Source organism: Numida meleagris, chromosome 4, assembly GCF_002078875.1.
Source record: "Numida meleagris isolate 19003 breed g44 Domestic line chromosome 4, NumMel1.0, whole genome shotgun sequence".
NCBI lineage: Eukaryota > Metazoa > Chordata > Aves > Galliformes > Numididae > Numida > Numida meleagris.
The window spans coordinates 36,473,791-36,501,654 of record NC_034412.1 but is presented as its reverse complement, the minus strand read 5'-3'; the positions used below and the strand labels follow the sequence as shown (position 1 = coordinate 36,501,654).

Sequence of the window (27,864 nt, the reverse complement as noted above, 5' to 3'; positions counted from 1 at the left end):
GAGATGTTCTATGGGAAATATTTTTGAAAAAACATTTTAAGCACACTTGAATATAATGTGTAACTTATTATCTATGTATATATACTCAGCTATAAGAGTCATGCTCATTATTTATGTTTTTTTGTATCAAATGTTGCTCTGTTTGCTTTATGTGCATTCCCTGAAGATTATGGCCTTTAATGAAGAGATCATTTTAAAGTATTGATAACCATGAGTAAATTATACTATGTTTGATCTGTGTTAAAGATTCAAAGTCTAGGGTCTTTGAATAGAAGTTAGAATAAAAATGTAATTAGGTTACATCCCTAAAGTCTGATATATCTTTAAACAAGACTGCAAATGAAACTTTATTAAAACTTCAAATGAATTATTTCTTTGCTTTTTTAAATTCTTTTTCCCTCTCTTCGCTTTCATGTCTATTACTGACATTGCTGCTTGTATTTTACCTGTCTTTTCCAGGGTATTTTAATTATTTACTGCTTAATGAGTAGTACTGAGATGAAGGTTTATTCAAAGCTGCCCACTCACTAACAGAATTTTTTTACTTTAAAGCTTTGCAAGGTCTTGGACTACTGCAGCTGAACCAGCAGTTGTCATCGTATTAGATAAACTTTCCTGGGGGCAGTGTTTCCTTTCAGTAATTGTTAAAGGAAATAGTATTTCCAGAGGTGCCTTCTCTGGGACTGAGAGCTGCTGAGAGTAAAGCTATTGTCTATGGGACTGCATTTCCACAGCCATTAGCAGTAATACATAGAATTCATGTGTAAAACAAACATTGAAAACCATTAATAAAAATCTATCTTACACTCCAGAGCATGATATACTTCAAGCTTGAAGAGACCTTAGGAGGTCATTGGTCTAACCTGCTACTCAAAGCATCCTTCACAAACCCTCCACAACACAGCGCTGAACATTGCATCCAATATTATTATTGGAAGCTGTGGAAAGTAAGTGGGCAGAATCTGAACAAAATCTAATCACTAAAAAAAATATTTAAACTGAGGAAAGCCTTTGACATAAGAGTGCATGGGAGAAATCCTATGGTTGACACCAGATTTTCTTTGTAGAGTTACTGTGAGTTGTGGCAACAGATCCAGAGAGAAGCCGTGTATCTCAGAGAAAATCTGAGAGAGTTTTTATGTAGAGCCAGAAGCAACTTAAGAGGGCCTGGAGCCAACTGAGAATTTTGAGGGTACAGTGGCTGATGTAGTAACTGTAGTAAATATCGAGATATTCGTTCCTGGAACCTCTACGACAGTACCTGTTCCTCTCGTACTTCTTACGCTTTCTTTTGAGAACAAGTTTTTTCAGAACAGCTCTTTTTCTGGTAATGTGCCCTTCAGTTATTTCCAGGTTTTTCTCTTGCTGGTCCACAGTAAACTATGCCCAAAGCAGCTGTCATTTCAGCTGCCTGGGGGAGACCCTTTCTTCTTAGCAGCTTTTGTAGCAGCAGCAGGGGAAGGGATTAGGGAGCAAACAGACAAGCAGCCACAGATACTAGTGTTATCCCTAGCTTGTGAGGTGTCCCTTGGCCCTGTAAGCAACAACTTTAAAAAGCATTTTTTCTATCATAATATGATAATGTGTTATAATATAATAGAATAAAAGTACAGCTAGCACCTCGAGGGAGGTGACTTTCCACCTCTGCTCCCCACCTGCAGTACTGAGTTCAGCCATGGGATCCTCAGCGTAAGAAAGATGTGGACCTGTTCCAGAGAAGGGGCCAGAGAAGGATGATCAGAGGGCTGGAGCACCTATCCTATGAAGACAGACTGAGAAAGTTGTGGTTGTTCAGTGTGAGGGAGGGAAGAGAAGGCTCCAGGGAGACATTATAGTGGCCATCCAGTACTTAAAGGGGGCCTCCAGGAAAGCTGTGGAGGTTCTCTTTATTAGGGAGTGTAGTGCTGGACAAGGGGTTACAGTTTTAAACTTAGGGTAGATTTAGATAATATATTAGAAAAATTTCTTTAGTATGAGGGTGGTGAGGCACTGGAACAGGCTGACCAGAGGAGATGTGGATGCCCCATCCCTGGAAGTGTTCAGGGCCAGGACTGAATTGGGCCCTGGGCAGCTTGGTCTAGTGGAATATCAGCAGAAGTAATATATCGTTCTTTCTATTGCTATACCAAGGATTAGCCCTGTAATTTTTGGTGCAGGCAAGGAAGCATAAAATACCGTGTTTTTGTACTGTAGTACACCAAGGTTGTATCGAGGCTATGTGATGCTCAGCTTTCCTTATGTCTCCTTACTTCCAAGCCTCAAGCCTTGTACTGTTCTGGCAATCTTTCAGCTGATCTTGAGCTTCTTATACTCTTGGGAGAGATCTGGTGTATTTTCAAACTGGGGAAGAGGTCAGAATACACCGTGATGAGCCAGCGTGTCTATTTACAATATTCTTTTGAACTGCCCACATAATTTGACTCAAATTCCCTGTGCCATCTTTCCAAAAAATGTAATCAAGCTCCTGTATAGTAGATGCAAATAACTGTTTACCTTAAAAGTGCTTGTCTTGATTCATGTCTGATGATCATCTGTGTTCTAGAGAGACCTTGTAGCACTATAGAAGAGCAAAATTATCTTAAATCTTTTTCTTATTTTTTTGTCTCACTTTTGCAGATTGCTCCATAAGCTTGGGTTCTCAGTGACTTCTGTGCAATTCATTTTACCTCAGGAGTACAGAGTGATTCAACTATTTACTGAATAAGAGCTTTTTTTTAATAATTCTTGTGAGCTTTTTCTTCCACCTCCCAATGTATCCCTGTTGAAGGCTTATAAGCTCTGTGGATAGTGGCTCAATTTGGAAACTGCAAGATTTTTAACTACTTCAGCCTGAATAGTGCTAGCATAATTGTCATAACTGAATGTAGGTAATAAAATAATACAAATAGTTCAAACAGTTAAACTGAAATGTAGACCTATATCTTTAAAAATGGTAATGATATTTTTTCTTTTTTGCTATCATTAACTGTTACTGAAAGTAGATTGTATGTCCGCATGGTATGGTGAAAGAAGCGATTACAAGAGATGTCCTCATTTTAGAATAAAACAAGACACAATATACATAAAACTTTATTGTTCCTTTCAGTTCTTATTTTAAGCTAAAGTGGACTATTTTCTAAAGTCCTCAACAAATGCTTGCAATTTAGAATCAAGCGTGCTTTCTGAATATATACTAGCGCTCCTAACAGCCCTGTGACTTTTTTAGCAACAATTTCCATGGCATGATTTTCATTGGTAAATGTACAAGCTGGTAGAAAAGGAAATCATTAGGTGCTCTCTGAGTACTGCTGAAGCACAGCACTAGAACAGGTCAGTCAGTGTGTTTTGCAGATTGTGGCATTTTACATTACCTGTACACTACTGGAAGCAATCTGTGGACCTAATTAACATCTCATCTAATTAGTGTCAGCATTGTATATAAGGGACTCCAGTCAGTTCTGCACTGCATTTATTTATTAAATGCTGTATTATCCAAATCTGCTATCTTTAATTTCTGTGTTGGAAACTTCATGTTTGTACGCTGTTTTCTTAAGTGAGAGTAACTTCTTTTTTTTCCTTTCTCTCTCAAGTAATCAATGCACTGCTGAATGAGTTCATTTTAATGCACTCAATCATGCCTCTAATGTTTGTAGCTTACGGGCGCAAGCATCAGTAATGCAGGAATGTTATATGGCTTTAGTTTGGGCCATTTCATAAAATATTCATGGAATCAAAAATGTGCATCAAAATAGCGGCTGGGAGAATTACATTTATGTGCCTGCTTTTATGGCAGCTTCACATTTAAACCCATTTGTGTTAATATCTAGTCAATCTTTCTACTCAAAAAGAAAGAGAAAAAAGAGAATCAACATGCAAAATAGTAATCAACCTTTTGGTTGAAATTTGTCCAAAGTATCTATTTTGACATAACAAATATATACTTCTTGAGTGGATTTCAGGAGAGGGAATTGTAGAGGAAATTTTAGATAACATAAAAACATTTCCCTTCAGAATTTACAAAATTACATTGAGTTCTTTTGCTTGAATGAAGAGATCTATTTTTATTTTTTTTTATTTCTAAGAAATGAACTCAGTTCAGTGAAAACTGTAGCGCAAATCTTTGTTCATACATGCACTGTTGCTGCATTATTTCCAAAATTTGATAGTGGCTGAATAGTGTTTTTTTATTCATATAATTGTTTAAAACTGATTCTTTACTACCCGTATTATATTGTGGCAATTTTTACCTCCCATATAAAAGGTTAGACTATTGCTGATAGTTACTTTTTGTTATACCGTAAGTTCCATTGAACTATAACACTTCAGCAGTGGTAGTAGGTATGTTGCAGGAATTTCATTTCTGGTTTTTGATTTCTTTTATAAAAGAAGAAGAGTTATCAAAGATTCTCAGTCTCTGTTTAATTCGTACTGTACATCGCTGGGAAGAAGTAATTGCTGTTCATGTTGTTAACTGAAAATAGGTATACTGTTTTTGTGTAAGATTTTGCAAGTAGATTTTTCAACTATGAATATATTAGAAACACCTTCTGGATGTTCTCTTTGAATTCTTAGAGATATAAATGATATACTTCTACAAACTATTCGAAATTATTTTCCTACTCTTTTTTTTTTCTAATTTTGCTCTTTTTTTGGGGGGAACAAAAACTCTGACTAAAGTATTCTTACTGTCAGCAATGTACCGTAGTTGTCATTCTCCCAATGCTATTCAAGATTTTTAGATAACATCTACCTCTTCGTGTGCCTAAAAATTGTAGTAGTTATGTCTTTAAAAATCAGAATTCACTGGTGAAAGCAATTCCAAGTGAACAAACTCATCAGAGTGAATAAACCCACCGTCTTCCTGAAGGCAATATTTTCCCACAAGCATCTTAGGCTCACATAAACATTGTGGGTTAAAGAAATGGTCTGATATGTCATTTGCCAATGAGTATGAGGGATTTCAGGTTATTTTGAGAGAGGAATGAATTTCAAATTCTAAAATGTTTTACCTTCCATAAATCTGAGAAATCTAAGGGTTGAAAATTGTAGTATTACTTGAAAGAGTCTTCAGTTAGTAATTTTCCAGCCTTGTAAGGGCTTTCAGGCTCCATCCCTCTCTTGCTTAGGGAGTTTTAGCAGCTATTTTTAAAATTAGTTGTGTTGGAGTTTTGTTTTGTTTTGTTTTGTTTTCCCTCAGCGTCTTCTTCTTGGTGTTTCTGTAACCAGATTGAGTTACTTTTTTCCTCTACAGTCTTTCTGGGTAGTTCGATGAAACCAAACTTGTTTCACTGTAGTTTCATTTGCATGCTACCATAAAAGAATATACTGCTTTTCTGAAGCTTGATGTAGATGGATTGTTCTCTAAAGAGGTTTCACTAAGATCTGGCAAAAAGAATGCCAGGTCAACGCTCTTATGGTTAGGTCAACTCTTAAGAACTATGGGATATATGGAATATATGAGTCCAATTTCCAGTCTGACAGAAAGTTTCTCAAGGGGTTGCTGCAAGTGGGGGAGCATGAGTAGAAATTAACATATCTGATAGTTCTCATAATCTAAACAATAGTTCTGAGGGATGCACAAGGAATGTGTGTATAGTTAAAAAGAATGTTATATCCCACTAAGAGATTATATTTAAGAGTCTTACAAGAAACCTACTGTGTTCAGTTTCAGATTACAGGCCAGGGTGTTTTCTCTTCACCAAGAGTTTTCTGCTTCTCATTCTCAGTAGAAGTTTTTGAGTTACACATGAATCAAACACTCTTATTCTAGAGAATCCATTACACATGTAGTGAAACTGGAGCACAAATGCATGGCAGTATCCTTTAAAAAGGAAAAAGGACAGTCAGCTGGTTTGTAGACTTGGGAGAATTCCAATGAGGGCTCTGTTCTTGTGAGTATCCAAGTGGATAAGATGCCAGATCTATTAAAATTAAACTTAAATACATCTTTCCATTCTTTGTTAAAAGAACAACACCAGCTTTTACAATTAGTATCTAAAATGTGTGTTTAGCAACTTGGATAACTCCAATTCTATTGATTTCTGAGTTTTATTTGCCTTAAGAAGTTAGCTGGATAGACAGAAACCCTAACAATATGTGGAAATCTCTTTAGAATGGAGAAGTGTTCAGATTTGGATTTAGTAAGTCTTCACGTCTATTTCCTGCTACATTTACTGTCATTGAATCCTTTAAGTTTTTGATGATGATAATGTCACTTTGCATTTCTTTTGTACAGTCTTATGTCAAGTATGTGTTATTTTGTTAAGAATATGTATGTTTCCCTGTCTGTTCAAGGGGTCTTCTAGCTACTATGGCAGTAAAAGGCTTTTACTCATGTTTTGGGCCATCTCTCCAATAGCTGTCCTCAGCAATGGTGCAATCAAATAATGCCTGCTGTAGGATGTCCTCCCTTTCATCTGCATTTCAATCTTCAGCACTTTTTCTTGTGTCCTCTGGGACTTTTACATGTATCATAGGTTGCAGAACCCTAAACTGATTTTTCTGTGACAGTTATGTAAGTTGAATTAAAGTTGCTTCTTTGAAAGTCAACTTTCTTGTGCTTGTCAGTTTTGGTTGAGCTCCCTTCAATCATCAGAAAAGCTTAATATGAAAATAAGTTTAATTTTATTAAAGCTAAGGGTTATGGTTTATATTACAAAGACGAAGGCATGGTTATAAAAGGCTAACATATGCAAAAGACATATCTAAATTAAGTTTAATAAGAGGAATCTATCATAGCTGTTCTACTGCCTTAGGTTGGCTGCGGGCCCAGGAAATTATCTTCCGCTTTGCCTTATGGTGCTTAAAGCAGGCCATTCTCTAACCTTCTCTCTCTTCCTTTCTTACCAATGGAAAATAACTTTCATCTTTCCTTCTTAATTCTTCCTAGTTCTTTCCGTAATTTGAACGCAGCACTTTGAAAACAGTCTGTAAAACAGTAATAATTTCTTAGAGATCATGTTTCAGAAGAGGTGTTAAGCACAAACACGTGTAACTTGATCATTTGTTGCAGCTTTTAATAGTAATAATAACTGATATGTTAATGATCTGTAGGACAGAACTCCTCCATCACAAACATAAAAAATGGTGAAGTAAATGTCACCTTCACATTTCCACTTTGCTGTAGAACATTCTTGGCAAAAACAATGTACTGGGTGCAAGATATGTTTTGTATATTAACAGTTTTAGCTTACCTGCTTCCCAGTAGGTTTTCTGTAACTCATTATGTATATGGAAAATTTTTCTGTTCTTACAAGGGGCTTTGAATTTCCATTGTCCAGAAAGCCTAGATATCTCCAAAACTACATATAAAAACTAGCTGAAGCTTTTGGGGTGAAGGAGGAACTACTTGCGTGTTCAAATGAATTAGACTTTTTTCACTTAAAGGTGTTTGAGTAGCTTAGGTTTGAAGATTTTATGGTGTATCACCTCAGGCTCAATACTTAATGTATTAGTGGTTCTCCCTCTTCCAGTAATCTCACCGCATCTACTCACCAGAGCTGACCTACTAACAATTCTTGAATTATTTCTTTCCATAACAATTTTTTCATCAATTCTTTTATTCTTTCATTTCTTTTAAGTTTCTAGAAAATTCTAACATAGCATCCTTAGGATCATATACCCTCAACATTGTGAATCCACAAATCCACAAACTAATTTAAAAGGTGAAAAGTTAAAATTGCAATATTACTGGTAACTTTTCTGATGATTTCTAAGTTAGATATTGAAGATTTCAAAAAAATCTGTGAACTGATTGAGACGCAGTTGACTTTATAGTAAGAAAATGATACGCTAATAACTTTTCAAAATGTTGTAGATCACAATGGTTGTAGTTATGAATGACGTTTTTCAGGTAATGTCATGAAGGCTGCTGAGCATTATGAAGCGTTTTACCAGCTAACAGAAGGTTCAACTTGGAAGGATGAGACAGGCCATCCTTACAATTCATTGGCATGTGAGCATCTTTGGAGAATTTATATATTAATGGCAGACAAAATGCTAGAAAACAAAGAGCAACATCAGGCCATCAAAATATTAATAAAAGCTTTCCGAATGGCAAAAACCGGTAAGTGTAAAATAACATTTAATGTACTTTCATTTGATGGGCATGCCATGATTTTCTGAAGAGTAAAGTAGTAAAATTGTGAAGGGTTCAACTGAGTGAATATTTCCCATGGAAGTCAAAGAAAATTGCTATCCATACACTTCCAGGTCTCACGAAAGCAGGAAGGCCTTCTTGCTGACAACGAAGAATCTTTTAGATTTCTGAAAGCTTTATCTCCAAAAAAAAAACAACCTTGTGGGAGTGATGGTGTAAAACTGTAAACCCATAACCAGCAAGTGAGATTTTGGTTAGCAAGTCACTGTTGATTTGGTAATTTTTCAATGATATTATCTGCTGGATGACTGCCTTTCATTTTACATACTTGGTACTTGCAAAAAGCAATTATCTATCATAAGCAAATAAGATTTCATCTTTATATCTTAGTATGTATGAATACTTTGAAACCTAAAGTAAGAAAATTACAGAATTGCAGAGCAGCAGAAGTAGAGACCTCTGGAGATCGAGTCTGATCCCTTTCACTGTCAGTTACAGCAAGTTGCTTAGGATAGCATCCGTCACATTTTGAGTATCTCCACAGGTGGAGACTCCATAACTACTCTGAGTAATGTTTTCCATTTTTTGACCACCCTCACATTAGGAAAGTACTGTTGTGTTCAGATGGAATTACAATCTGTGCCAATTGCCCCTTGTCCTGTCACTGACCACCACTTAGAAGAGCCTGACTCCACCTTTGTACCCTTCCATCAGAATTTCGTGCACATTGATGAGATCCCTTCCCTGAGCCTTCTCTTCCATGGGCTGAAGTGTCCCAGATCTCTCAGCCTGGTCCACTGGCAGTTATCTCTTGATGTTGTAGTATGTGGGGCAATATAGTTTGTGTTTGTATCTTAGGATACGTTATATATTTTATTTTATTTCATAGAGACGGAGAGAGGGTCCTTGTATTTTCTAATGCAAGAGCACGGCTATTAAACAATTCATAAGAGAACATTACAGCACATTAAACTGATTGTTCTGGTTTACTTAAAGACATTTTCTCTGACTTTGTTGAACATTCTTGTTGAACTTTATTTAAATCCATAGCCTCTAATTTTAATTACCTGTCTATATAGAAGCAGATTTTTTTGGAAAAAAAGATAAATGACAAAGGTAAGGGAAAGGAAAAACTTACTGCAGTATACAAACATCTGAATGTTGTTTAAAAACCTGCAAAGTTTGTCTGAGCTTACGCAATTTTGTTAAGACTACATTGGTAACTGTAACTGTAATCCTTTCTTTAGGAGGTGATAAGAAGATGGAAGGAGAAACTGCATATTGCTTAAGTTTAGTGTATCATTATGCTGGAGAAGAGAAGACAGCATTGTCAGTAAGTTTATTTTAAAGTTGGTTTAGTTTTCTCGGTGCCTTTCTCTTCATGTGCATATTAAGCAAATTTGCCTAGTTTTATTTAGGTTTTATTTTTAGGTTATAATTTTCTATTTTTTAAAAAAGCAAACTATTTTTGAAATTAGTTTGATACAGTCTATTTGTGAGCAACAACTAAACTGTCAACCCAAATGTTAAGCTTTTCAGAATACGTGGAAGAAATATGAATTGCTTTTGATGTGAAAAGCTATAGTGCTGATGTAATCTCTTCTGATGATACATGAGTTCAGGCTCCACTTTTCATGTTTCCCTTGAGCCTCCCACACAAAATCATTCAAAGGCAGTGCAAATTCTACATGTGACAACTGGGGAAGGAGTGTTTCTCCACTTCTTCATAGGTCAGCAAGAGAAGAAAGAGAAGCAACAACTTGATTTGTCTGTCATCAGAGAGGTCCAGTCTTCAATGATCCTCTTAAAATGTGGGAAAAAACGTATTTGTTTATGTTTTGTCTGTGATTATTGCAGTTACTCATTTGGACAATTACTGTTTCTATTTTAGTTTCTTCCTTTATTTGCGGAGTGACTCAGTATTTATTAATGAGCAGGTTGTATAGAGAGCATTCTTCGTGGTTTTTGTTGTGACAGTTTATATTTCTCAGAGAGACCAACAGAAGTCATGGAGCGAACTGGTTACTTATTTCCACATTGCTTCCTTTGCCCCTGCAGTGTAGGATGTGTTCTAGATTTTTCTTGAAATATGCTTTTACATGCTCTCAGTGATTTGTGATACGATTTCTCCAAAAGTTTTGGACCATCTTTATATATAATTCTTCAATGCTGATTCGCTTTTCTTCTGTCTGAATCAAATTCATTCTGGAAACTAGGATGTTTATGTTGTAGATAGTGAATTTCTAGTCAGAAGCCAGAAAGTCTGCTCTTACTCAGCTGTAGTTAAAGTCTGCAACTGAACATGAGAATGTTCAGTATGACAGATTAGGTTAGAGTTGTTTTGTGCTGAACTTTCATCTGCATTGGTTTTGACCAACAAGTATGAAGATATTTTACCTGAATAACTTTTCTTGTTAAGTTTCTGAAAGTCAAAATAAGTTATGTGGATTATGAAGAGCATTAAGACAAATAAATCAGCTAAACAAAGCTTGCATGTGCCTTTGATCTCTCCATCACAGTATAAACTCATTAATGAACAGGACCATACAGACTCTGCATTATAAAAAGGATCAAACTACACTTGAAAGTATCAAAAATATTAGACATTCTGGCATTGTTTCCTCAGAGTCCATTTTGCTTAAATTTTATAGTTACTTCTTTCCCTATATTGCTCCCCTGTGTCTTCTGCCAAAAAGTTACAGCAATCATTTGGAAGTTTCATTTCTTTTTGTTATGTGTAGTACTATTTTTTTAAAGGAAGATTCTGGAACCTTCAATTTTGTAAGGTACTTCTGTTAATTTAAAATGCGTACATAAAGGGTTGTGCCTTTAGTCTTACAAAAACACCTGACAGGTGTGAGAAGCAATATATGTTTTAATTAAAGGGGAAATAAAGTCTCTATAGCACAAAACATAAATGGATGAATTCTGTTAGAGTATAACATGGTATTTTATCTTTAATGAAAATATCAATACTTTGCAGAATAAATAAAGATTCCTAAAATACTGGCATCTCCAATGAAATTGCATAACAAACCTATGAAGATCTTTCATTCAGAAAATATGTTGTGCATTGTGAGACTGAGAAAAAGTGGTAACATTTTAGTTCCTTTTGTCTTCAGTAATCATCAGTACAGAGAACAGTAAAATATCAGTGTTTGACAGTGCTGTTGAACACAAGTTGTCCTCACTCTCCAATTAGAAATCATTGCCTAAAATTTACCCTTCTGTTCACAGTTTAATGGTCTCTGTATCCAAGGGGAGCTCAGATGCTTACAGAGATGAAATCATTGCATCCCGTTCCCAGAGGACCACTGGTTATCATTACACATAACATGCAGACAATACTGCTAGGAGCCAGTTTGCCTCATGGTAATATGTAGTTCATCACCAGCTTCTGTAGCATGCTAAAGAGGTCTTGCCACACAGCTTGGGACTACTCGGGTGTAGACTCAGGGGTCTCAGCAGTTATTTTCCTGCTTTGCATCAGTTTTCATCTTCTTTATCCTTTTGTGCTGTGGTTCACCTCAGGCAGTCTCCTTCTAGGGGAATCTGAAAGGAGCAGCTGTTACAGATACTATTTCCTCCAATTGTTGCCATTTGGTTCCTTTTGCTGCTTAGCCTGCTACTCCCTCCCCCAGCACACACACAGTAGCATGCATATAAACTTGTTTCTCTTTCATTCATGTCTTCTAGAGTGGAGAAGCATATGCTCAAAATATTCATTATCTGATGCAGTAATTAAAGGTTGAAATGATTAAGCTGCAGCCTATTACATCAAAAATGTGCAGTCACTTTGTGTGAATAGGATACGTTTGTTGGAGAAGGATTTTTTGTTTGCTAGGCACTTGGTGTATAATCTAACAATTTCATTTTGTGCATAATCTGTATAAATTGATTTAATTTTATTTGATATATTTAATCGATTTTGGTGGACCTACTCAGGTGTAAAAACATAAATATGTGCAAGTTTAAAAGCCTGAGAACTAATTGTATTCAACATCAGTATGGTAGATTCATAACATTTTTTCATATCATCCAGTTTATAACCATGACTGTTAGATTTTCCCCCAAATATGACACAAAATATTAATAGTTCACAACATGCAGATTTTATCTTAAGCATTATAGATCTTTTTCAGAGAAATTTCTCAACCTAGACTAATTTTAAATTGAAAGTTACTGTTTGTTTTTCCTTAAGACTTACATACCAAGAAAAATATTAACTGAAACAATTGTATGTCATTCAAAATCTTCCATAAGGTATTGTAATCTAATTCTCAGTGTGGGATTTTTTAATATACTGGGCTTTTAAGAATACTTCAAATCTTGGACATCAAGGTTTTTTTCTCTTCCAATTAATTGCATCTCAGATTATCAGGAAAGCTCCATCTCTTACATTTTTCTAAGAATTTGTTTCTTTCGAAGTGTTCCTTTATTTTGGATATTGAATCGTGTGTCTCAGTTATGTTACATATTCAAATAATAGGAGCAGTGTTCTTGAGTACTGCAACTCATGCCAAAATAAATGTGGTAATTTATGACATAATGCCACGTGCATCAATTGTCAGAATTATGGTATACAAGCCACAGGCATAAAATTATCAAGAAAATTTATGAACTTATAAAGGCATCTTCACATTCAAAATGACCCTATTAAAGTAATCAGAGGTGATTTATGACCATAAAGTTAATTTCTGAAGAAATCTGTATCAAAAAAACTGAAAATTTTTACACATGCAAGTAGAGAGAATATAAGTAATTGTAATTGGAAGGCAGATATTCTAAAGTTAGTATATGCATTATATTTTATCTAGTTATATCTATTGTACTTAATTATATAAACAGAGGCCACATGCCTAAATGAGTTTACAATTCAAGGAGGATCCTAACTAGTAAAAGCCCAAAAAAGTAGATGTTATCCTTTTTTTTTTCCCCCATGTGTTGTTAAAGATGATTTAGAAGACTGAGCATAATTTCTCTGAGGTTTGCTTACTATTCTATTCTAGGAGGCTGAACTTCAATACATGCTTGATAGAAAACCAAGTTGAGATTTCAGCTTTCACTGTTGTCACTACAGAAACACTTAAGTGGGGGCTCACAAAACACATCAAAAGATAGTACCGAATGGAGATGATTTCAAACTTCCTTTTTTTCATCAACCAGATTGTCCCTTATTCATGTGTAATTGATATTTAGCCATTCTGATGGTGCCTAACTTTCTCAGCATGTACAAGTTTAAGAAATGCTCTCATAATTCCTAGACGATTCACTCTTATTGAAGCATGTTTAAAATTTTTCTTAAAACTTTGCTCATATGGAAAATCTGTATTTTTCTTAGCTAAGGAATAAAAGACTAGACAAAAACCTGGGCCAACCTTGAATGTAAGCACTTCTGACTGATCTTGACACTGTCAGGAGGTTATGTACTGAGAAAGGCTTTCTTCTTGAAGGTCTGGAATTAGTCAGCCAATTTTGCAGCTAATAAATTTATTGTTTCTGGGAGATCCCACTGCTACCAGACATTGATGGGACAAACATCCCTGCCCTGGTGAGGCCACATTTAGACTACTGTGTGCAGTTCTGGGCTCACCAGTTCAAAAAAGACAGGGATTTCCTAGGAGGAGTCCAGGGGAGGACCGCAAAGATGATAAAGGACCTGGAGCATCTCCCATATGAGGAAAGGCCGAGTAACCTGGGTCTGTTCAACCTGGGGAGAAGAAAACTGAGAGGGGATCTGATCAATGTTTATAAATGTCTAAAGGGAGATGGGAGGCAAATGGATGAGGCCAGGCTCTTCTCAGTGGTGCACAGCAATAGAACAAGGAGTTCTATTGCCTAAAACTTGAACTTAGGAAGCTCTGTACTAACCTGGGGAATAACTTCTTTACAATAATTGTGTAGGAGCACTGGAATAGGCTGCCCAGAGAGGCTGTGGAGTCTCCTTCTATGGAGATATTCAAGACCTGTCTGGATGCCTACCTGTGCAACCTACTGTAGGGTGCCTGCTTTAGCAGGGGGGTTGGACTCAATGATCTCTTGAGGTCCCTTCCAACCCCACTGATTCTGTGTGATTCTCTGACAAACAAAATTATGTGAGAACAATCAGTACTGGTACTGAACTTTACCCTGAGAAAATACATTGCCTCAAATGCAGATGGAAGTAAGAAATAACAAACTGAGCCGAGAATCCTAAAGAAGATACGAAACTTCAGGATCAGTGAAGAAGTGAATGTCTGATCATTCAATTAATTTTTTGTTGTTAATTTTGCACTTAATTTTTAAACAGGAAGAAAGATCTAACTTTTTATTTTTGATATGAAAGTCTCTTAGTCAAGTAAGGATTTCTTCCACTGGTTTATTTTAGATAATTATTTTCCTATCTGAGCCAGTTTCTTGAAAATTTGAAGAAAAAATATACCCAGAAGTTCTGAGATGTAATGACATTGTTTTCCTTCAGTACTTTTCTGTATACCACAAAAATTGGCACCTTGGTTATATGATGTCCACCATAATTGCCTTGGAACATGGTATTATTTTCCTTCTGAGCCTGTTGTTCAAATTACATTTTGCTTGGTTAATAGCATCAGAATAGCTCCCCTCAGTAAACTGGATTTCTGTCAAGATAAATGTGCAGTAAGAATACACTTTGTGAGAAAACAGTCTTAAATGCAGTGCCGCTGCAGAATTACAACAGTCAAGTTGCACAACAATCATAAGGAGCATAAGGAGCAAGAAAAATGAAATATACTTTCAAAAGAAAAAGAAAAAACAAAAACCGAGGAAACAAAAAATCCTGTTACTTCATGCAGTACAAGACAGTCAGAAGATTTTCAGGTTGTTTCCATGTTTTTCCATAGCAACAATGAAAGCAAATATGAGTTACTGATATTAACCTTACTCTTCAGGAGTCTCAGATTGCCTAAGACTGGCTACCAAAAAACCATAGATGTGTGGATTTTTATCTCAGATGCTATGATTTCAAATGTAATCATACATACACCCCAAAAGAGCAAGAAGGCAGGGAGCTGAAGATTTGACTGCACATTCCATTAAATAAGTCTGTAAGACCTTCTGCAGATTTTAAGACTGTGTTACCACTGGTGCTCTCAGGAATCTGAATATGAGTTTAAAACCCCAAATTTGGGAGCTGTGTGTGGAGGACATCAATTTGTATTTGTTTTCAATTCCGGAATGATATGAAAGTTGCTGGATTTATGTATATTTATAAGGTATATGTAGCCTTATTTTAAAAATATATATTAAAAATCCTGAATTTAGAAATCATAGCATTTACCAAACTTACAACACTATTTTTTGTAAGATTTTGCAAAAGGGAATCTATTATGAAATGACAAGTTTTATTACTACCTTGTACACACGTGCACCTGTGTTCATGCATGCACACACAAACACCACATGAGTTTGCGGAAGAACTGGAAGGAGTTAGAGTGCAACATTAATTAGAATTTACATGCTGAAGCGTGTAAATAATGATATTAGATATTAGCATAATATCAAGAGAAGTATTCATAAGACTCCAAATATCTTCAATAAAATTATAACTAGCTACTATGTCTGGACTCAAGCAAAATGTCACTTACTGGAGGTTCACTTGGCTCTGACATACTGAGCATGTTCCAATGTTGAGGACAAAACTTTAAAAAATCCTTGAATTTCCCTGCAAATGAATAATATCTTTGTATCCATTTTTAACCAAGATATTGAGAGCAGAGCAGTTGATAGTTATAGGGAACAAGTGGAGCCTTTGCTCTGACCATACTATTTTGGGATAGCTGTGCTGGGTATTGCCAGTGGAGATGGCTCTTCCTTTTGCTTTCCCAGGCAAGGTACAAGCTAGTTTGTGACCACAACTATATAACGTATGTTTTATGGGATATAAGGCTACAAATCATAGACTCATAGAATGGCTTAGGTTGGAGGGGACCTCAAAGATCATCCAGTTCCAACCCCTCTGCCATGGGCAGGGTTGCCACCCAGGTTCCTATCCAACCTGGCACTGAATGCCTCCATTGAATACCTCTCTAAGCAACCTGTTCCAGCACCTCACCATCCCAAGTAAAGAATTTCTTCTTAATATCTAACCTAAATCTTCCGTTTTTCAGTTTAAAGCCATTCACCCTTGTCCTATTACTATTCACCCTGTCCTATTACTATACAGGTAAAAAGTAGGTCCCCCTCCCACTTGTCAGCTCCCTTCAAGTATTGGAAGGCCGCAATCAGGTCTCCCCACAGCCTTCTCTTCTGCAAGATAAACAAGCCCGACTCCCTCAACCTTTCTTCACAGGAGGGGTGCTCCAGCCCTTTGATCAGCTTCATAGCCCTCCTCTGGACCTGCTCCAATAGCTCTGCATTGTTCCTGTACTGAGGGTCCCAGGTCCCCAGGTCTGGAGAACACAGTACTCCAGAGAAGGCCTCACAAGGGCAAAGCAGAGGGAGACAGTCACCTCCATCTCACTGCCGGCCACCCATCTTTTGGTGCAGCCCAGGATGCTGTTGGCCTTCAGGGCTGCAAGAGCACACTGCTGGCTCATGTTCAGCTTTTGTCCATCAGGACACCCATGTCCTTCTCCACAGGGCTGTTCTCAATGAACAGTTCTCCCAGTCTGTACTCTTTTCTGGGATTGCCTTGACCCGAGGGCAAAACCTTGCACTTGGCCTTGTTGAACCTCATCGGGTTCACATGGGCCCACTTTTTGGGCCTGTCCAGGTCCCTCTGGATGGCATCCCTCCCTTCTATTGTGTCAACTGCACCATTCAGCTTGGTGTCATCAGCAAGCTTGCTGAGAGTACACTCAATCCCACTGATAAAAATGTTGGAGAACACCAGTCCCAAGACAGACCCCTGGGGAACACCACTTTTGTCCAGCCTCCACATGGACATAGAGCCATTAAAAATCAGTCAATTTGTCCTGGCTGAGGTTTTTCTAAAACTCTAACTGCTGTCTATTTTAACTTAAAAGTTGGGACTTAGGCAGGCATTTTCTACTTACTATGTTGAAAATTTTTTCTAGAGTAGCTAAAAAAATATTTTTTTTCTTAAATAACTGTTGATGTACACGTTTTCATCTGTTTTATTCCCAGATAATAGGAACAAAAAAGACAAAACAGTACAATTGTATGTTAATGAGATGGTATAGAGGTTATTTACTTCATCTACTTTAGACTATATTGAATTTCTAGCTTATGTACTAAACTTTGGAACCTAAAAACTGTTATAATCAAGGGATGGTTGCATCACATCTAAGTTTGTAGCTTGTAATGTCTGAGAAACAAGAACTTTCAGTAGTGTATCCATTAGTGTATTTACTCATATTTACAGCCAGAGCTGCAGCAAATGGATGAAAAATTCTATAAGAAATTTTTAATTCTATTAGATAATAAACTTACAGAAGTCAGGATTTTTATATGTTTTGAGAAATGGAGCACTTGTATCCACATTGTACAAACTTGGGAATTTCAGTACTTAAATGCAAATATATTCATAATCTGCGAGGCTTTGTTTTCCTTTGTATGGTTTAGTTGAAATGAACAGGCTTTTAAAAAATTCTATAAAGTAAGGCTTTTTAAATTAAATTGGTTTCTCATGTTGGTATAGTTCAAGTTACAGCAATTTACTTATTAAATATATGTTTAAATTTCAATACGATTATTCCCGTTGACTTCAGTCTCCTATATTCAGGTGTAAGCAAATGTTTAACAACTTTGCTTGATCAGAACCATCAAATTGAGGTCTTGATTCGGTCATCTTAAAGAAATTAAAACTTATCCTTTGATAGATAAATAACCCGAGAAGTTAAAACACTGAAGTTTGCCTGTGTAAAACCTAGAGCTTGCTGCTTCGTTATTAGAAGCAATTTGTTTGCTGTTTTGCTTTCAGCTTATGTATTATTGCAGAACTGATCAAAAGAATTGGTAGCAAAGTGTGAAATAAATCGTACTTCTAAATAAATCGATTTAACATTCCTTTGTGCTTTAAGTGATTTTAGTAAAATTAATATTTAAAATATTTCTGTCTGCAATCTTTTTTGACTATGTATAGCAGTAATGGCCACCATTTCATTCTGCCATTTTTCATATTAGAATATTACATAGTAAAAATAGTAAAAATACTATCTTTTAGCACTGAAATGGATGCAAAAGATTTCAAGTGAATATTTGCATGTAAATGATTCAAATTTTATTCAGTCAATAAAAACAGTCAATTAATCCTTTTACTACATTTCTCACATGGGTTAAAACTCAAAGAATATGAGGCTTCCATCTGATTCAGAACTTTTCCCTTACTTCCACATATTTGTACAGAAAATTAACTTTTTAACTGACTTACATTTTTTAATACCTTCTTGTTTATCTCTGCAATTTTTTCCATTGTGTTATGCAAATCTAAGGACTTGTGTGTTTGCTTTTAGCTACGAGAACTTTTGTAATTAAAAATATCCCTTAATGAGTAGACTAAATATATTATTGAGCATGAAGGAGAACATTTATAGATCCTCTGTCTAAAAAGCAATGAGCATCGAAGCATACACATGCATACAGTACGCTTAGTAAGGTCTTAGGAGGCTACAGCAATCTGACAGCGTGGTACATTCATGTAGACACAACAGTGTGATAAAAGCAATCCAGACATCTGGATCACAGTGATACTATACGAAAATATTTCTGAACAATTCACATAGTTGCACTTACCCAAATTTCCAATCTTGTCCACCCCTTTCTCCTTGATTCTTTCTCTGCTTCTGCCTTTGTCTTCTATGTAGTTGCAGAATCTCATTTTTCCTTTATGAGTCACCTCCATCTGCTTATGTGTCAGAGTGGCCCTCATGCCACACATCATATTGAGGAATTCTCAAGATGAAGGGCTGTATTCACATCACTACTTCTGTCTCAGCACTGTTTCATGCTTGTCACTGCTCGGCACTCTGCGCCACACTGGCTTGTTTTGTCAATAACCATTTATTTGTTGCTGGAATAGTAGCAACCATTACATCTGACCTCCCTGTTTCATCAATTATGGATAGATTATTGGATGTGAACATCTGCAAAAGCTTGCTGTTGAACTTACCTCCTGGCTGGGATTAGATCAAGTATTAAACTGTTGTTTATTGTCAAGCCAAAACTCTACTGGGAAGCCAGGGAATTCCAAGACTAGCAGACTCCCATCAGCAAGCACCAAAAATTGTTTAGTATTGCCACCGTTTCCCATAAGATCGTGGCCATTTATTATTTACACTTATTACTAGTTGTTATAACATACTTGATAAAAGCTCTTGGCAGGCGTAGTGTTTCCAGCTATTGTCACATCTGTCAGGATAGAAAGGATACATAAACTGTATTTTCCCCTTATATTGCTGTTAAAGGGTAACAGATGAAGCTTCTTCACTCCAGACTGTTAAGCCATGCTTTATCTTGAAGAAATATGCCAACAGTGGCTGGTTTGGAAAAACATTACATTCCTGTACTAAATAAGGATTACAACAACCTTTACTAGAGTAATGTCTCTTGCAGTAAAGATTTAAAACTGTACAATAATTAGAAACTAAAATACCTGGCTTTGACATTTGCGTAGGTTTTTGCTCTGAAGGAACTGGCTGATATTTTTATTATTTTTATTATTTTTATTTTAATAAAATCCTTTTGAGGTATGGTAAATAATAAAATGATGGCTGTGTTCCTACAAGAGTTGCAGTTACAGAGAATGAGAATTTCACTGTTAGTGGTGCAGAAGGCCAGAATTAACAACAGTAATACAGAAGCTAATACCAAATAAATAAGAATAAGGACAAAAGTTAACATTTATTCAGTTGTCTATACATTTCCTGGTTTTGATGTTTGCTGGGCAGAAAAACCAAGCACTGAGAGTGAACTCCTGACCTCATGAAATCCAACTGAAGATAGAAATTGTTTTGTGGAAAAGAAGTCTTTTAATGAGTTGGTTTTATTTACATATCATCCATTCAGAATTGAAGCAAAACATCTATATTCTGAATGTTATGTAAAGTACACGAGAAACACTTTATACCAGCAAAGAATCTAGATCCTGTCTTGATAGACTGTTGAGAAATGAGTGAAACATTAATCTATGTTCCCAGCACTTTAATCCTCCAAGCAAATATAGACAGGAATAACTTGAGGCTTGCGTTGCTGTGCAAGTTCATGGAGCATCAAGGTAAACATTACACTTGATATCCGAGTATAACAGGAGAGGAGTGGATGGAGCAGCTACTTCTTCAGCAGTGCCGTCTAAGCAGCACCTTAGTAATAGCCACCTCTCATCAAAAGTCTGTGCTCTAGGGAGAGCAATTCTGCAATTCAGGGACTACTCCCTCATTCCTCCGCATGGCATCCAGTATTAGTATACCTTAACTGTAAGCATACAACCAGAGTATTGTACTACTTCTAGGTGCTTGTTATGCCTGAGTACAGTTAGCGTTTAACAAGGCAAGGCTTGTCATTGTGTTGATGTTTGTGTATTATTTCCCTGAGATCAGTAAGCTCTGCTATAATCGATACATTAAATGAACAATACAATTTTCTTACTGCTGTTCAACCTCTCGCACATAGTGTTTTATCCAAAATAAGAATACATCTGGATTTGCATTGTGAAAGTCTTCTTTGTTCTTACTCAGAATGGCCACAGGCATGTACCCTCTGGAATTATGGTGGTAAGGGCTGCACTGGTATCAAAATATAATCTAATTCAGTATACTGTTGGTTAAGGGTAAACACTGGTCTAAACAAAACAAAAACAGAAAATTGGGGAAAACAATTCTTTTAAATTAGATTGTTATTCTTTTATAAAAATGTCCTCTACGTCATGTACAGTAGATGTCACTTGTATAGGAGAAATAAAGTGGCAGTTTCAAGAGGAAATTTGCACTCTCAACCTCAAAAATAAGAAGAAATTAAAACTGCTCTAATTTTCCTGTAGAATACCTGTGTGTCTATGGAATTTCCTTGTAAACGAGGCTGGTGAAAGCAGCTGCAGTGGAATGAATGCATAGGTCATTTCTGCTATGCAGATACTTCAAGCTCCAAAAGCTTTGCAGTTTCACCCCTTCTTCTATAGTGAATTCAGCATAGTATGTAAAGTAGGAAAGGTAACTCTGTGATAGAACCTTTGATCAATTTTTCTCATGATCTATAGCAGATGAATTATCAGAGTTGCATAATGAGCTGTTAAAAAGTATCCATTCTTTTTTTAATTATGCATTTATTGGAGAGCTATGAGACAAAGTTCACTGAACTGCAAAATGCCTATGCATACAACAGTATTGTTTTTTGTTTTCACTGAATGGTATGGAAAAGATTATTTGTTGACTGTTAAGGTAGTGTGTTTTTTCTGAAAATATATGGGGTACTAAGTGGTACGAGGCCTGCATTACTTGATTGCATTTTCTGTCTTACTAACATCTATTGTTGGCTCTAGAAAATAATATTGTCAGATGCTGCTACCCAGGCTGGGCCCTGGCCTTCTACTGCAGTGCCTGTCAGAAATCATTAGCTAGTGATCTCTTTGACTAATGTTGCGGTTGATTGTCTGATTCATGTTCAAGATCTGTAAATGAGGCAGAAGCATCTTTACTGCTCACCAGCCGTGAAATGGCTAAACACTGTTAGATTTTCAGAAATCAAAATAAATGTGTTTCCAATAAAGTTTGACAATAATATCAAGTGCGAAGCTGAGAGCAGAACTGTGGTTTTGTGTTTTTTAAAGTTACAGTATTATAAATCAATATTATCCCTTCACATTTTTGTCAGAGTAATGTTTTTTTTACCAAAATGATAAAGTACTGCCAGTAACATTAATCTTATGTTGACTTGGGTAGACATTTTTTATTCAACATAAATTCATACCTTCAATTTTTACTCGTTCATCCATTATCCCCAGATGTACATACTGAGGTTTAGCAAAGCCTACTTCCTATTTTGTTAATCTTCAGTGTGTAGCAATGAGATGTGTATGTGTCTACGTATATATAAAAGGAATGCAGGTGTAACAACAGCAACAAGATTTTAAAAAGTGGAGATTTTGGAAAGGGGCAGATCTGCGAGAGGACAGTGTTTATGGCATAACCCCAGGAGAGTCACATGGCAGAATGCTGAAAGCAAATCTAGGTCCAAGATCTGTCTGATGTTTCCCGAGGCCAAGGAGGCAAACGTATAATTCACCACTATGTACAGAATTAGTGCAAGAGCTATGTCACAAATAGGATCTAGTTTGGGAATTTACGCTTGTTACTTTGCTTTATTTATATGCTGCAACAAACTGTAGCCATAGTAGACTTGCAAAGAAACATGAGTTGCTGTTTTTGTAATCAAACTGCTGCTTCCACCGTAGCTATCCTCACTGCAGATGCACCCATATCCAGCTGGTGAGAAAAAAGAAAAAACAATTACACAGTGCTACTTCAGATATTTTAATTTCCATTTTGGAGTGATAAAAAATAATTTTTCACCCCTTTTTTTTCCCACATACAACAAGTTAGTAGTGGATGGTGCTTAGAACAGTGGTCTGTAATGTAGAAGGTAAAGTTGAAGTCTTCACTCTGTCACTTTCCCAAACACTTCTCCGAACCCTAGAGAACAGCTTACTGAAACTCAGTCTACATTTCTGTATTGGATTTTGATTTTCACTTTATTTTTTAAGAGACAGTTTTTATTTTTTGAGACAGTCCTTGTGCTTGGTCACAAAGGGCCAAAAACCTAATATGTGAACATAATCAGTACAGCTTTAATAGTCTTTATTTTGTTAGTCTTACTTTATTCTTTCTGTCTACGTCAAACCACACATTATTTGAATTGATTCAAATTCATACACCATGAAATTTTCCCACAAGTTGGTTGGAATATCAAGTTCTCTTTGAAACAGTACGGAAATTTTATAGTGATGCTTGAACCTAGCATCATCAGGATAAGACTGTTGCAAGAGCTTCCTTTCTCAAAACCTTTGGTATGTAGGAAAAAAATAAATAAATGAATGCGTGTTGCTCCTTCAGTAATTCTAAATCTCTGCAAACTCTGACTTCTTGAAAAGGCAAATCAGATAGATTTGTATAATACCCAGGCCCACTATTTTAAATGTATATTAATATTACAGATTCTTATGTAGTCCCATTCAGTATTTCTTTACACAATTTTTATTTGCATTTCCTTACCAGGAAAAAAATTACCAAGATGAAATTTTAATGTACAGTATTTACCATTAAATACTAAAGCAGAAGTGTGTTCCCTTAACAAGTAGATTTTTGTTCTGCAGTCTATATCAATTTTTCCATCCTTTGTGTAATGGTAGTTGTATTCTGTATGACCACAAATGCAACAAAAACGCACATTCATTATGCATATTTATGTTTTCAGCATTAGTTGGTGACACCTTCCACATCTTCCTTGGATGTTGCTGTCTTCCGCACAGACTGGCCAAAATGAAAGACCTGTTTGTGACCTATATGCATGTTTAAACGTAGAACAACTTTCAAGGGAGCATGTAAATTTCATTCAATCTGGATGGTCAGCCTTCCCAATATTTATCCACTTACCAGAGAACTAACAGTAGAACAGTCCAGCCATGCCTACTGAGATTGAACTCTTACCATGAGCATGTCTTTTCTTATATGATATTCATAGGAATACAAATAGATTAACTGGTTGTTAATATCCCTTGAAAATAAACCAGGACATTTTAATGTCCATTTGGTGTTTTCAGTCCATTTACGAATTCTGGAAGCAATCACTGTGTCAATTCCATTTGATACACCAGTGTGAAAGATCTGTAATTTTTTTCATTGTAAATGATAATTAAAATTGTACTATAATTACAAGAGGCTTTGAGTAAAATCCTCTAATGTTAAGGTGTTAATCCAGTGTTTTATTCTGCTCTACCTCCTTTTTCTATCCCAAATGTTGAAGGTGAAGCACATACTGTAGGTGAGGAGGCCCTTTTTCACATACCCCACATAAATGTGTCCTGGTTAACTGTAGCATAGAGGGGAATAGCTTCTTACCATCACAAATGCATACTTTTCTGTGTCCCCACCTAGTACCTGAAGCTGGAGAAGTTATTTGAAATGCAGACATAGAATATATTTTCATATATTTTCTATTGTAATGTATCGATATTTCTTTCCTCAAGATGGTTTCACTATTTTTATTTCATCACTGTTTGGAATGAAACATACCATTTATTTTTTTTATCTTGGGTTTTAAATGAATGTTCCTAATTAAAAAAAAAGTCATTTATTTAAAGAAATCATTTATCTACTTACTTGCTTCTTTTTAGCAGATGTTGCAAAGACGTAGTGAACTGACCTTTTATTTCAGCTGCTCTGGCTCTGGCTTTTTCTTGGTTTTCATCTGTACTTTTTAGGTTTTGTGATATCCTTGACAGAAAAAAAACAGCATAGCAGCCTAAGCCTTGGGCACATAAGTAACCTTTCAGCGCTAGATAGGAACCACTGGAGGCCATGTGGCCTAGTTTAATAACACAGAGGTTAGTTTGAAGCAGGGGTGATTTTCAGTCCAGCACATAAAATTTTAGAAGCCTGATGCTCTCATGGCAGGCTTTCTGACATGGGCACTGTTACTTCAACAAATGTTGCAGGTCCTCTAAGCTAAATGCAGAACCAAGAATTGTTTCTTGGGCACCTGCATGTTACTGTTCCCAGCCTGGATTATTAGAAGGACAGACTGCAGGCCTTTACAACTATGCTTATGCATCCAGTTTAGGGTGAGTTCTGAATTGAAGGTACAGTAGTGCCTTCAGTCTCTTTGTTGTACAATATGCATTGAGAGCTCAATTGAGAATGACCTTCAAGTATAGGATGCAATGCTGATGTATAGCATCAGAACACAACTTTGATAAGTGCGTGAGGAAGGATAAGTAGCGTGTTGTACATTAGTAAGCCACACATTTGGTACACACAGAGCTTAAGTAACTGAAAAATAAGAGCCTTGTCTAGCAATACACCTATGTGTAGTAAAGCTCCTTCAAGACCTAGGAAAGCTGTGTAGTGGAAACAACAGTAGGAACAGTGACATCCATAGGGTTAGCACACACAAGTTATCTTCTTTTGAACCATACACTTTGCCAACGACAGGGAATGCAGTCTTAATAGAAACTGCCCTATCTTTTGCTTCACCATAAATAGGAATCTTGGGGCATGCAGGATACTGTCACATGTCCCTGTGCATCTCCCATCCCCCTTCAAAGCTAGTAAATGACATTCACTACTCCTTTCTTGGAAATGTGCAAAAAGGATTTCCATAGATAGTCTTCAGAGATTTCCTGTGTTCTCATGTGTGTAATAGTTTGGGTCAAGCAACAAAGAGGGAAGAAGGAAAGAACAGGATTTAATTTCATATGCATTCTCCCTTCACCACCATTGGAAAAAAAAAAGGTTGAAAAGAGAAATTATGCAATACAGGTGATGTCAGTGTTAAATTAAATTAAGATCATATGTTCCTGTGCAGCAGTTGTAAGCCTTCGGTTGTGAGAGAGGTCACGATAAAAGAGTATATCCCCATATTAACAGGTTGCTAGTATGCATGAATAATTAGTCATAAATATAACAAAATTATCTACAGTATTTTAAGCAAATCCTTGTTTAATCACATAAAATGTAATTTATCCAATGTAATGTAAAATTTTAAATTTTAAATTTTAAATTACATAAAATGTAATTTATCCAATTCTTAATGCATCTGAATTGTACTAAAAAGTTCTTATAGATACTTTATAGATTCTTATAGATACTTTAAAGAAAGAAAAATAAATAATTTTTATTTCAATATATTTTCTAAAACACTGTGAATACAAAGGGCACAAACTTAAGGTATTGATTCATAGAAATTCATGAAAGCACAGCTTCTTAAAATCTTTTAAATTATGGATAAGGAAATCTATATTGTGAATCTGGTAATCTCTTTGGTTTTTGCAAAGCTCCGAAACTGAGACATTTAAATACAAGTTAGATCTTTTTAGGTTGAAATTATTATCTAGTTTCAAACAACTTTGAGTAATGATCAAAAACTTATTTCTGTTCTAACTAATTAAAAAATGCATATATGGGAAAACTTTAATTTTGTGTTTTTTTATGGACACAGGGATTGCAAAAAAAAAAAAGAGAGAGAGAGAGAAATGCTTAGCATTGTATTTATTGGGTTTTATTTTCCTGTTTCATAGCTTTTGAACTCCTCTATAAAAATCTTCACAGCACTGTGTGATTCTGCAGGCCTAAGAAGAGCATATGAAGCTATAGACAAGATCCTGGTAAGGTAGGTTAGCACATCCTTGTCTGGCTGTCAGTGAAGATTCATTCAACTGTGAAAGACTTAAATTGTTAGAGGTCTGTCGCTTCCCATTACTGACTGCTTAAATTTTAAGCAGTGCCCTTCTTGCAGTAAGTGACCCTTTCATTGAAAGTTATTTTAGACTAGTACAATTTTTTTTTAATGTATGACCCAAGGCTTTTCTGTACCTATAAACAGATGCATGCTCCTTTATTCCCCGTAATCTGAGGGCTTTTTTCTTTTTTTTCTTTTTTTTTTCCCCCACAAGTTTGGGAAAGGTCTTGCTGAAGAACTGAAATCTGAAACATATTTTTCAGGCTAAAAAAGACAGAAAAACTTTAAGAATATAGTACACCTAAGTAGGGACCTCAGTGTAATCTTTCCAGACTTCTGTAAGCTCACACTTATTGTTCTACCTCACTTCTTCTGCGCAGGCTTTTCTGTTCTGTGCATATTTAACTAGGTATATATTTGTTGCAAATAAGATGGAATCCTAGGATCATCTAGGTTGGAAAAGGTCTTTCAGATCAGCAAGTCCAACCATGAGACTGACCTACTGAGTCCTGTCACTAAATCACATCTCTTAGTGCCTATAAACATGGTCATCTTTGTTTCCATTTCAACATTTGGCTTTAAAATATTCTTCCAGGCGCATTATTGTTAAACTGATTTAACTTCTTATGGAAATGATTTTGACATGAAGTGGCATAATGCAGTTATCATATGATATAGGGGAAAAAAGATACTAAAGTGAAGGTTGCAGTTTATCCTTGACTAAGGCTATATTTCTGGACTTCAACGTGGTAAAATGGAGAACTGTTCATGGAGGGGAGCCAGATTTATTTTGGTGTGCAGAGCCTTGACCTTTCAGGGCACATAGGGATCAGTCACAATCACAGTTCTCTTCATCACTCTGATACACAGTTTATTGTTTTTCATATTCTGAACATTCTAAAGAAGCACACAGGATAAGACAATCAAAAAGCCACAAAACAGACTTAAAAGATCAGGTCCAATTTTCAAAACTGATGTAAGCTTAACTGAGGAAGATGTTGTTGCTGGCACACAAGCTATTGCAATGACTGACTTTTCCATGCTTGGCTCCCATGATGCAGTGAGACAGCAGAAATGAGGTGTCTGAGCTCTCAATAGCATTCATGAGTTCCTTGTATTTACAAAAAGCAGCAGTCTGGGTAAACAGTGGCCTATGATCTCCAAGAGGACACAGCTAGAAAACCATGCATATTCATTTCCCTTCTCTGTTTTAGATATTCTGGAATAAAAGCACCTACATTTATTTAGTACGAAGCCCAGTGAGAGGCCAGTCACAAGCAGTGGACCCCAGGACCACAGAGATCGATACTGGCACCAGTACTGGCACAAAGATACTGATTAGTATCTTTGTTAACAACCTGGGTGATGTGACCAAGTGCACCCTCATCATGTTTGCAGATAATATAGAACTGAGGAGAAAT

General features: G+C 36.1%; 1 protein-coding gene across 15 annotated transcripts in view; it reads left to right on the top strand.

Moving 5' to 3' along the window:
- TTC29 (tetratricopeptide repeat domain 29) overlaps positions 1-27,864 on the top strand; it is a 189,313-nt gene that overhangs the window by 105,354 nt on the left and 56,095 nt on the right. For all 15 annotated transcript variants that reach the window (XR_002437819.1, XR_002437818.1, XR_002437821.1 and 12 more), the window contains 3 exons: positions 7,832-8,044; positions 9,325-9,410; positions 26,283-26,374. Coding sequence is in view for 12 of the 15 variants with exons in the window: in XM_021393864.1 (XP_021249539.1) it covers positions 7,832-8,044; positions 9,325-9,410; positions 26,283-26,374 (391 nt within the window). In the remaining 3 variants the exon portion in view is untranslated. The remainder of the gene's footprint in view (positions 1-7,831; positions 8,045-9,324; positions 9,411-26,282; positions 26,375-27,864) is intronic.